Source organism: Sminthopsis crassicaudata, chromosome 1 (assembly GCF_048593235.1).
Source record: "Sminthopsis crassicaudata isolate SCR6 chromosome 1, ASM4859323v1, whole genome shotgun sequence".
NCBI lineage: Eukaryota > Metazoa > Chordata > Mammalia > Dasyuromorphia > Dasyuridae > Sminthopsis > Sminthopsis crassicaudata.
Genome location: NC_133617.1, coordinates 444,176,126 through 444,188,331, shown reverse-complemented (window position 1 = coordinate 444,188,331; position 12,206 = coordinate 444,176,126). Strand labels below are relative to the sequence as shown.

General features: G+C 31.6%; 1 protein-coding gene across 1 annotated transcript in view; it reads left to right on the top strand.

Moving 5' to 3' along the window:
* Window positions 1-12,206, top strand: part of SYK (spleen associated tyrosine kinase) — a 178,803-nt gene that overhangs the window by 120,037 nt on the left and 46,560 nt on the right. The window contains 2 exon segments of the mRNA XM_074280678.1: window positions 9,980-10,061; window positions 10,418-10,470. Coding sequence (XP_074136779.1) covers window positions 9,980-10,061; window positions 10,418-10,470 — 135 coding nt within the window.

The window sequence follows — 12,206 nt, the reverse complement described above, 5'->3', positions numbered from 1 at the left end:
TTCCCTTTCAAATCTAGGTAAATTTAATTAAAAACTTAATAAAAAAAAGTCAGGAAAATGAATAGAATTTTAGATAAGCTAGCTACATGTGATCTGAAGAAAACTGAATGGGAGTAGAAAAAATACATTTTTTTGGTGGTTCATGATAAATTTCTAAAAAAATGACTAGATATTTAGAGCATTAAAATTATAGTTAAGAGCAGAAAAACAGAAATAATAAATACATCCTTTTTAGATCAAAATGCAATAAAAACTAATAAGGAACAATGGAAACAGATTAAAAATTAATTGGAGACTAAATAAGCTACTATTAAAAAATAAATAGTTTAAAAAGTAAATCATAAAAACAATAAATAATTGTAAAAGAGAATGACAATAATGAGATCACATACAAAAACCTAGGGGATATAGAAAAAGTAATAATTAGAGGAAAATTCATTTCTTTAAATGTTTATACCAAAAAATAGAGAAAGATCAGATTAATGATTTGGGTATTGATTTTTTTTTTAAGTAGAAAAAGAACACATTTAAATTCCCCAATAAATACCAAATTTAAAATCTTACAAATTAAAAGTGCATTTAATAACATTGAGTATGAGAAAAATCATTGAATTAATAACTAAAAGTAAAATTTGGTTTTATGAAAAAAACAACAAAAACATATAAACCATTAGTTATATAGTCAGAAAGAGATACTAAATTATTAGTATCAAAAATGAAAAGGGTGAATATACCATTTGTGAAATCCAAGCAATTATTAAGAATTATTTCTCCCAATTATATCCCAATAAATTTAACAATTTAAGTGAAATGTAAGACAAAAAACAGAAACTGCCTAGATTAATAGAAGAGGAAATAGAATATCTGAATAAACTTATCTTTAAAAAAAATATTAAACAAGCCATAAATAAGCTTCTTAAGAAAAAGGTATCAGGACCAGATAGATTTAAAGATTTATTTCAGTATTAACCAATTCCTACATTACATAAATTATTTGGCAAAGAAGAAGTGCTACATATCTTTTATGAAACAAATATTGTATAGATACGTATATCAAGAAGAATCAAGAAAATTATATATGAATTTCATTAATGAATCAAAAGTTCCCGAATAAATCACTAGATAGGAGATTACAACATTATATCACAAAGATTATATATTGTGATCAACTGAGATTGATACTAGGGATTGCAGGAGTGTTTTAACATAAGGAAAACATACAGGTCCCTTTCCCTTCTTTAGTATTTCCTTGGGATATAAGCCCAATAGTAGCACTGCTGGGTCAAAAGGTATGCACATTTTGATAACTTTTTGGGCATAATTCCAGATTGCTCTCCAGAATGATTGGATTCTTTCAAAACTCCACCAACAATGCATCAGTGTCCCAGTTTTCCCACATCCCCTCCAACATTCATCATTATTTGTTCCTGTCATCTTAGCCAATCTGACAGGTGTAATGATATCTCAGAGTTGTCTTAATTTGCATTTCTCTGATCAATAGTGATTTGGAATACTCTTTCATATGAGTGGAAATAGTTTTAATTTCATCATCTGAAAATTGTCTGTTCATATCCTTTGACCATTTATCAAGTGGAGAATGGCTTGATTTCTTATAAATTAAAGTCAATTCTCTGTATATTTTGGAGATGAGGCCTTTATCCGAACCTTTAACTGTAAAAATGTTTTCCCAATTTATTACTTCCCTTCTAATCTTGTTTGCATTAGTTTTGTTTATGCAGAAACTTTTTAATTTGGTGTAATCAAAATTTTCTATTTTGTGATCAATAATGGTCTCTAGTTCTCCCTTGGACACAAACTCCTTCCTCCTCCACAAGTCCGAGAGGTAAACCATCCCATGTTCCTCCAATTTATTTATGATTTCATTCTTTATGCCTAAATCTTGGACCCATTTTGATCTAATCTTAGTATGTGGTGTTAAATGTGGGTCCATGCCTAGTTTCTGCCATAATAATTTCCAGTTTTCCCAGAAGTTTTTGTCAAATAATGAATTCTTATCCCAAAAGTTGGGATCTTTGGGTTTGTCAAACACTAGATTGCTATTTTTATTCCCTATCTTGCCCTGTGAACCTAACCTATTCCACTGATCAACTAGTTATTTCTTAGCCAATATCAAATGGTTTTGGTGACTGTTGCTTCATAATATAGTTCTAGATCAGGTACAGCTAGACCATCTTCATTTAATTTTTTTTTCATTAGTTCCCTTGAAATTCTCGACCTTTTGTTGAATGAATTCTGTTGTTATTTTTTCTAGGTCATTAAAATAGTTTCTTGGGAGTCTGATTGGTATAGCACTAAATAAATAGATTAGTTTAGGGAGTATTGTCATCTTAATTATATTCGCTTGGCCTATCCAAGAGCACTGAATGTCTTTCCAATTATTTAAATCTGACTTTATTTTTGTGGCAAGTATTTTGTAATTTTGCTCATATAATTCCTGACTTTCCTTTGGTAGATATATTCCCAAATATTTTATACTATCAACCGTTATTTTGAATGGAATTTCTCTTTGTGTCTCTTGCTGTTGTATTGTATTGATAATGCATAAAAATGCTGAGGATTTATGTGGATTTATTTTGTATCCTGCAACTTTGCTAAAATTCTGAATTATTTCTAATAGCTTTTTAGCAGAGTCTTTGGGGTTCTCTAAGTATACCATCATGTCATCTGCAAAGAGTGATAGTTTGATTTCCTCATTTCCTACTCTAATTCCTTGAATCTCTTTCTTGGCTCTTATTGCCGAGGCTAGAGTTTCTAGTACTGTATTGAATAGTAATGGTGATAGTGGGCAACCTTATTTCACTCCTGATCTTACAGGGAAAGGTTCTAGTTTATCGCCATTACATATGATGTTTACTGATGGTTTTAAATATATGCTCATTATTATTTTAAGGAATAGTCTATTTATTCCTATACTCTCAAGCGTTTTTAGTAGGAATGGATGTTGGATTTTATCAACTGCTTTTTCTGCATCTATTGAGATGATCATATGGTTTTTATTAATTTGGTTATTAATATGGTCAATTATACTAATAGTTTTCCTAATATTAAACCAGCCCTGCATTCCTGGTATAAATCCTACTTGATCATATTGTATTATCCTGGGGATGATTTTCTGAAGTCTTTTTGCTAATATCTTATTTAAGATTTTAGCTTCAATATTCATTAAGGAAATTGGTCTATAGTTTTCTTTCTCAGTTTTCAATCTACCTGGTTTAGGTATCAATACCATGTCTGTGTCATAAAAGGAATTTGGTAGGACTCCTTCAATCCCTATTTTTTCAAATAGTTTACATAGCATTGGAGTTAGTTGTTCTTTAAATGTTTGGTAGAATTCACATGTAAATCCATCTGGTCCTGGGGATTTTTTCTTAGGGAGTTGGTTAATAGCTTGTTCTATTTCTTTTTCTGAGATGGGACTATTTAGACTACTTACTTCTTCCTCTATTAATCTGGGCAAGCTATATTTTTGAAGGCATTCTTCCATTTCATTTAAGTTATCGAATTTGTTGGCATAAAGTTGAGCAAAGTAGCTCCTAACTATTGTTCTAATTTCCTCTTCATTAGTGATGAGTTCTCCCTTTTCATTTTCAAGACTAACAATTTGCTTTTTCTCTTTCCTTTTTTTAGTCAGGTTTACTAAAGGTTTGTCTATTTTGTTGGTTTTTTCATAGAACCAACTCTTAGTTTTATTAATTAATTCAATAGTTTTTTTACTTTCAATTTTATTAATCTCACCTTTTATTTTTAGAATTTCAAGTTTTGTGTTTGTGTGGGGGGTTTTAATTTGTTCCTTTTCTAGCAATCTTAGTTGTAAGCCCAATTCGTTGGCCCTCTCTTTCTCTATTTTATGCAAGTAGGCCTGAAGAGATATAAAACTTCCCCTTATTACTGCTTTGGCTGTATCCCACACATTTTGGTATGATGTGTCATTATTGTCATTTTCTTGGGTGAAGTTATTAATTATGTCTATGATTTGCTGTTTTACCCAATCATTCTTTAGTATAAGATTATTTAGTTTCCAATTATTTTTTGGTCTATTTTCCCCTGGCTTTTTATTAAATGTAATTTTGATTGCATTGTGGTCTGAAAAGGATGCATTTACTATTTCTGCCTTACTGCATTTGATTTTGAGGTTTTTATGCCCTAGTATATGATCAATTTTTGTATAGGTTCCATGAACTGCTGAGAAGAAAGTATACTCCTTTCTGTCTCCATTTAGCTTTTGCCAAAGATCTATCATATCAAACTTTTCTAGTATTCTATTTATCTCTTTAATTTCTTTCTTATTTATTTTGTGGGTTGATTTATCTAATTCTGAGAGTGCAAGGTTGAGGTCTCCCACTATTATAGTTTTGCTGTCTATTTCTTCTTGCAGCTCTCTTAATTTCTCTTTTAAGAATTTAGATGCTGCACCACTTGGTGCATATAAGTTTAATATTGATACTGCTTCATTATTGATGGTACCCTTTAGCAGGATATAATGCCCTTCCTTATCTCTTTTAATTAGATCAATTTTTGTTTTTGCTTGATCTGAGATGAGGATGGCTACCCCTGCTTTTTTGACTTTGCCTGAAGCATAGTAGATTGTGCTCCACCCTTTTACTTTTAGTTTGAATGTATCACTCTGTTTCAGGTGTGTTTCCTGTAAACAACATATAGTAGGATTCTGACTTTTAATCCAGTCGGCTAACTGCTTCCTATTTATGAGGGAGTTTACCCCATTCACATTTATGGTTAGAATGACTAATTCTATATTGCTTGCCATCCTGTTAACCCCTGCTTATGCTTTTCTCCTTTCCTTCCCTCTTACCCCTCTACCCAGTATCAAATTTATGAACACCACTTGCTTTTCACAGCCCTCCCTTTTTAGTATCCCTCCCCCACCTTAAAGTTCCTCCCCTTATTTTACCCCTTTTTCCTCACAATTTCTGTATTCCCTTCCCCTTAGCTTACTCCTTCCCTTTCACTTTTCAATGAAGTGGAAGAAGTTTCACCATAAATCGAATACGTCTATGGGTACACACTATGTTCATCTCCCCCTCCTTTCTTTCTCTCAGATATAATAGGTTACCTTTGCTTCTTCACGAGATGTAGTACCACCACTTTACCCTTTTTTATGATATAATTTCCTTTCCACCTCTAGTTTCCAGGACAAATTATACATATGTTCTTTACATATTTTTATGGCAGAAGTATAGTTCTCAAGATTTCTTTTTACCTTTTTAGAAATCTCTTGAGTTCTGTATTTGAAGATCAAACATTTTATGTAGGTCTGGTTTTTTCATCAAGAATAGATGGAATTAATTTATTTCGTTAAACGTCCATCTTCTTCCCTGGAAAATGATGGTCATTTTTGCTGGGTAAGTTATTCTTGGCTGCATACCAAGAATATCATGTTCTAGGCCTTTCATTCTTTTAATGTGGATGCTCCTAGATCCTGGGTTATCCTTATTGTGGCTCCTCCATATCTGAATTGCTTTTTTCTAGCAGCTTCCAGTATTTTTTCCTTTGTTTGATGGTTCTTGAACTTGGCCACTATATTTCTTGGCATTTTGATTTTAGGATGCCTTTCAGTAGGTGATCGATGAATTTTTTCAATGTCTATTTTACCCTCTGTTTCCAGAACGTCTGGGCAGTTCTCTTTGATAATTTCCTCTAAAGTGGTGTTCAAGCTCTTTTTTTCCTCACATTTTTCAGGGAGTCCGATTATTCTCAAATTGTCTCTCCTGGATCTGTTTTCCAGGTCTGTTGTCTTTCTAATAATGTATTTGACATTCTTTTCAATTGTTTCATTTCTCTGGCTTTGCTTGACTACCTCTTGGTTTCTCCTTGAGTCATTCATTTCTACTTGTTCGAGTCTAATTTTCAATGATGTATTTTCTTCACTCACTTTTTTTTTTAATCTTTTTGTAATTGTCCAATTGTGTTTTTAAGTGACTTTTTTTCTTCTATGGAATTTTTTTCCATTTTATCCATTTTATTTTTTAAAGAGCTGTTTTCTTTTTCCAGCTCACTAATCCTGTTTTCCTTGGAGTTGTTTACCTTTTCCAGTTCACTAATTTTGTTTCTCAATGATTTGTTTTTTTTATCTACTCTGTCTTTAAATGTGTGGAATGACTTCTCCAGGCTCTCTTGCCAAGCTTCCCTTTCCTTTTCCCATTTCTCTTCTAGCTCTCTTGTGAGAGCCTTTTTGATTTCCTCTATGAGATTCTTTTGTATTGAGGAGCAGATCATATCCCCCTTAGAGGATTCCTCTGGTGACAGTCTGTTTTTAGTCTCCTCAGTATTTGAAGTCTGTTCTCTCTCCATACAGAAGCTGTCAATGGTTAGAGCCCTTTTGAATTTTTTGTTCATTTTGTCAGAGCAGGAATGAAAGAAAATAAATTGATAAGAGAAACAATTAGTCTGTTTTTTTTGGGGGGATGGGGCTGGATGGTGTTAATGGGCTTCCTCTACAGACTGGGGGGGAGGGCAGCAGCGAGCCACTAACAGGACAGAGATGATTTTGCTGAGTCTGCGCTCTGAGGCTCTAAGAATGCACTGAGTCACTCTGGGTGGGGGTGGGGGTGGCCGGGTCCTGAGAGATGCTAGCTTTCTGGGGTTTTATTCTTCACCTCCCGTGTTTATACCCTCTCCACTGCTCCTGGCTTGCTGCCAAGACAGAATATCCACACTGGGGTAAAAGTATTTTCGCAGAAATGGCAGAGATTGTACTCCTCCCCCCTCTGGTCTGAGCTGTGTGAGCTGTCTGGCTCTGGCTGCCTGCACTCAATCTGCACCCAGTCTGTTTGACCCTCCCCCAAGCAAACACAGACCTTCTCTGGTGAATTTCAAGGATGTCTTCTGTTGATGATTATTTGTGGATTTCTTTTCCAGGCAAGCATTAACTCCGAGGCTTGTCATGAAGTAAGTCCCGAGAGAAAACATGGAGCTCAAGCAGCTTTCTGCCTCCATATTGCCATCTTGGCCAAAAGTCCAAAATATTCATTTTTCATTGATGGGCACAGCCACTATTTTAAAAAATGACATTTATGGTAAACTTATCTAATGCCATTCCAACCAGAAAACATTTTATTGAGCTAGGAAAGAAAACAATCAAATAGCAGAAACAAAATTAATTTGAACAAAAGATCAAGAATCTCAAAGGAATTAATTTTTTGAAGTGTACAGGAAGGAGGTTTAGCAGTGTCAGAGCTTAAAGTATATTTAAGGCAAAAATTATCAAAACAATCTGATACAGACTAAGAAATAAATGGGTGGGTATAAATGATTATAGTAACCTTGTGTTTGGCAAATGTAAAGATTTAAGCTTTTAGTATAAGAATTCACTATTTGGTAAAAAAAAAAATTGGGTAAAATTGGAAAGCATTCTGACAGAAAATAGATATAAACCATCTTACACCATTTACTAAGATAAAGTCAAAATAGAACAAACAAGAAAGAGAGAGCAGTGTGAGATATAAAATGGATAATTTTGTTTATATTAAATTAAAAAGATTTGTATAAACAAAATCAATGTAGCCAAGATCAGAAGAAGAGTAGAAAATTGTGTGTTTGTGTGTATAGGGAGCAGAGAAGATTTATGGATAGTTTCTTGGATAAAGGTCTTATATCACAACTATATAGAGAACTTTGTCAAATTTATAAGAATATGAGTCATTTCCTGATTAATAATGATCAAGCTATATGAACAGCTTCTTTCTGAAGAAGAAATAAGAAATAAAAACTATATATAGTCATTTAAAAAAAACTGTTGTAAATCATTATTCACTTGAGAAATACTATATTAAGGAGTTTTTTTTTTCTTTTGTAGTCTAGTGTCTTAAACAAGAAGTGATGTTGATTTTAAACACTGAAGTCCTTTTTAAAAATTAATTTGTCATTTTTTGTTACATTTTAAGTTTTGAACTGTTTCTCTCTTTTCTACATCCCAGAGAGGATATTTGACAAAATACATTTTATATAATAGAACCCTTTCTAATAAAATCTGAAATAAAAATATACATTATTGTCATGACTAATTAACATAGTCCCAGAAATGCTAACTATAGTGATAAGACAACAAAGAATTTGAAGATACATGCCTACATATACATATACATATACATATATACACATACACACACACACAAAGATAGAAAGGGGGGGGTACATAAAATCATTACTTTCTGCAAGATGAGATGATTTACTTAGAAACTTATCACTAATCAACCAAAAAGTTAATTGAAAGAATAGATTTCCAAGTTGCAGGATAAGAAATAAATCCACATAAATCATTGTTATTCCTGTATATTATCAACAAAACCCAGTAATGAGTTAAAAACAAAATTCTATTAAAATAGTTATAGAAATTATAAAATATTTGTTAATGTCACTATGAGATAAATCTATATTAATTCAACTCTCATTGCAGAAATAAAAATATACATAAGTAATTTGAAGAAGCATTAATTGCTCATAAGTAAATTGAACAAATATAACAAAAATTATAATGCAACCTAAATTTATTCAATTACGTATCAAACTTTCAAAGAATTACTAAGTAGAGAAACATTCATTGTTCATGGGTAGGTTGAGCCAATATAATAAAAATCATATGTTCCCTAAATCATGTACTTCAGTATTATAATACATCTTTATAATTTTTTTTTTTTTGTGAGACCACTGGGGTTGAGTGACTTGTCAAGGGTCACATAGTCAAGAAGTGTTAAGTGTCTGAGGTCCTCTGGTCCTCCTGACTTCAAGACTGTACTCTATCCATTGTATCATCTAGATGTCCCAACAAACTTCTAAAAATATTTTATTGAGCTTGGGGGGCATAATCTTATCAAGATTTAAAAGGTCAAGAACCTCAAAAGAAATAATAGGGAAAAAATGGGAAGGAAAGGAAGTCTATTGGTATTGTATGATTTGATACTTGATTTTAAAAAAGAAGTCTGTCAGTGGAATGGATTATGTATACAAAAATACAGATGCAAACAAACAAAATAGCATACTGTTTAATACATTCAAATTCCCAGTTACTGTGGTAAGGACTCACTTTTTAAAAAGTAGATGTCTGTTCATTGGAGAAGGGCTGTCAATTGTGATGCATAAGATGATTGTGCATTGACCCCAAAGAAAGGGAAAATATGTTGGAAAATAAAGACTAAAAAAATAACATAACAAAAGTCAATTTCATTTTTAAGTCAATGAATATCAGTTGTTTTTGAGAAGCCTCATATTTAGCTGCCTTATTTTTGTATGCTACTTTTATTTACATGATTGCATTAGATACAGTACTGCTATGTAACAAATAATGAATCTTATGTGGATGGATATAATTTTTTCATAAAAATCTTCAGAGATTCAGCACCTTATTTTATACATAGTAGGCACTCAAATGTTTAAACACTCTGACCTATGGCTTTTAAGGTCCCTTCTAGTTTTAAAATTGTGAATTTATTATCCATACTATTTCTCTAAGGGAAATTTTACTTTTTTTATTGGACAATCTGAATGAGGTGGTATCCCTTTTTTTGAAGAGAAGGGAAAAAGATGGTGAGACTAAGAAGCTTGATAGAAGATTCACCTAATGATCTAATAAATTTGCCTAGAAGGAATTGAATAAATGGATATTTGTGGGAATGACAATAGTAAGATAATTTAGAATAGTCTGACTTTGAGACATAAAGTGAGAATTTTTATCTTGATTCATAAGACAGTAGCAGAATGAAAAAATGTAAAACTTCAAAAAATGGGAGTAGACTTAGTAAAAGCATTATATAAAAGGTACAGAACTAGTATTTATAGTTGAAGAAAGTACAAAAAGTTTGTCATGAGTTAACAGTGTAACTAAAAAAGAAGTAATTTTCTTAGGGATACCTATTACAAACAAAAACACTAATTGCATTTCCATTGGAGGCTATTAGATTCCTCTTCTTTATTCATCCATCCTCTTTTTTTGCTTTATTTACAGCTGGTTGAGCATTATTCCTATAAACCAGATGGACTGTTACGGGTTCTTACTGTTCCATGTCGGAAAATTGGCTCAGAAAATGGTAACTTATTAATAAAATAGATTTTCTTGATTCTTTGTATATTTTAGCAAGCAAAAATAAATCTCTGAAAAAAAATTAGAATTTTGTGGGATTGCATTTACCATAATTGAATTAAGAAAGCAATTAAAAACAAAGGAAACTATGATTTCATGAGCTTTACATTTTAAAACGGATACATGATACATAGATGAAAAAATAGCTGAATGTAAGAAGATATACCATCTGGAGGAAAATAGTTTTAACAGATGGGGCATGTGTTTTGGAGATAATGTGAATTTCACAATCACTATTTGGGATTCAGGAATCTTTTTTGTTGTTGTTGTTGTTAGCAGTAATTGCCCTTCATATCTTCATAGGTAACATTGACTTTGGGATGTCTCGACCACCTCTTCCATCCTCTCATCCTAAGGTAAGGGTTATTAGGATCAGTGAAGATTAAACATTTATACATATCAGCAAATGAAAAATGTAATCTTGTTTAACCTTAGAAATGATCATGTTGAAACTATAGAATAAATTACTTTATTAATAGGGATTCCCATGGAGTATTATATTAAACAATAGGCTATTTTCAGTTTTAAAATAAACTTATTCATTATTTTGAATAAGATTTATATAATTGTATATTTTTTCAGTCATGGTATTAGTGACTGATTTTCTTTGTTAATATATGCTTAAAAATTCTGCAAAGTTGGTGTTTAAAACATTTCTCATAATAAATTTGGAAATTTTAAATTTAGGATTCATGCAGCAAATTCAAATTAAACTTTTTGTATGATTAAGATCAACTAATATTAAGTTGCATAATTAGTGATACTTTTGAACACATTAATAAAGTTTTATGGGGGAAATTCAGTCAACATAATCTAACTACAAGGAAGTAGAATTGTATTGGTCAGTGTCTTTGGTCCTTTTTGACTTAGTTGTTTTATTCAAAAGATTTAGATAGAAAGTTCTCCTGACTTATTGTCGACAGTCTATGAAAGACTTAAAGAACTACATATACATATATATATATATATATATATATATATATATATATATATATATATATATATATATATATATATCAGATTGATAGTATAATTTCAGAACATTCTGAGTTGAAGTATGGAGAGGATTGCTCCAAAAATGGTTATAATAGAGAATGATTGGGATTCCAGGACAATGGCACTTTTACTTATCCCCATTGTTATGTGAACTTCCTAATTCTGCCTAATTTTCCAATTATATGTGGGGGATGAGGAGAGGGGAGAATCTTATTTTGATACACCTCATAGAGGTAATTTTTTTAAAGGATGTGGGAATAGAATAGAGAGTGGGTTTTCCCTACCTTATTCATAACTTGTGTTCTTAGTTCAAAGAGGGATAATTGCATTATTTTATATGCCCTCATTTTGATAGCTAGGTTAGGCTGACATAGACCTATGGAACATAACTGTCTTAAGTTAGGATGTAGGATTTAGTTTCCTTCTGCTGCTTCTTCTTTTTCTTTTCTTTTTTTTGCAAGAATATTAGAACTTCCCCATAGATCTTCTCTCTCTCCTGCTTTTAGATGTTGGCTAGGCAGACTGACTTCCAAAGAAATTTCCCAAGATTTTGGTGCCTGCGTCTTTAATATGATATATTTTTTCTTCCTCTTCCTTTAGAAAAAGAACCTTTATTTCTGCTCCTTTAGAATTAACTATAGTTTTTAAAACAAACTATCTAGAGATATAAGAGCTGATCTTGCTAGCCTCTGTCTTCAGGGATCATGAATATAGAAAACAAGAAAATTTAGAAATTCTTTGTAAATTGAGTCCATTATAATCATGTTGTTAATTTTTCCTGTTTTAGAATTTTTTCACCAGAAAACCACAGTTGTTTTTCTTATAATTTTTTATTCCTGAATGCTATACATTTGATGGGAACTCAGTACTTAGGTCATTTCCCATAGATACCAATCTCTGTGCTTACTATTTACTGAAAGCTCCTTTACTCTTTAACAACTAGCCAAATTTACTTTCCACTCATTGTATTGATGTTTGTTTAAACTGTATGAATGAATAATTCTGTGTAACACAAAACTATTTCTACTGTAATAAATCTCATGTAGCTTCTAAATAAATGTTTTTAAGAAAACAGGTTTTAAGTTTTTTTTGATGA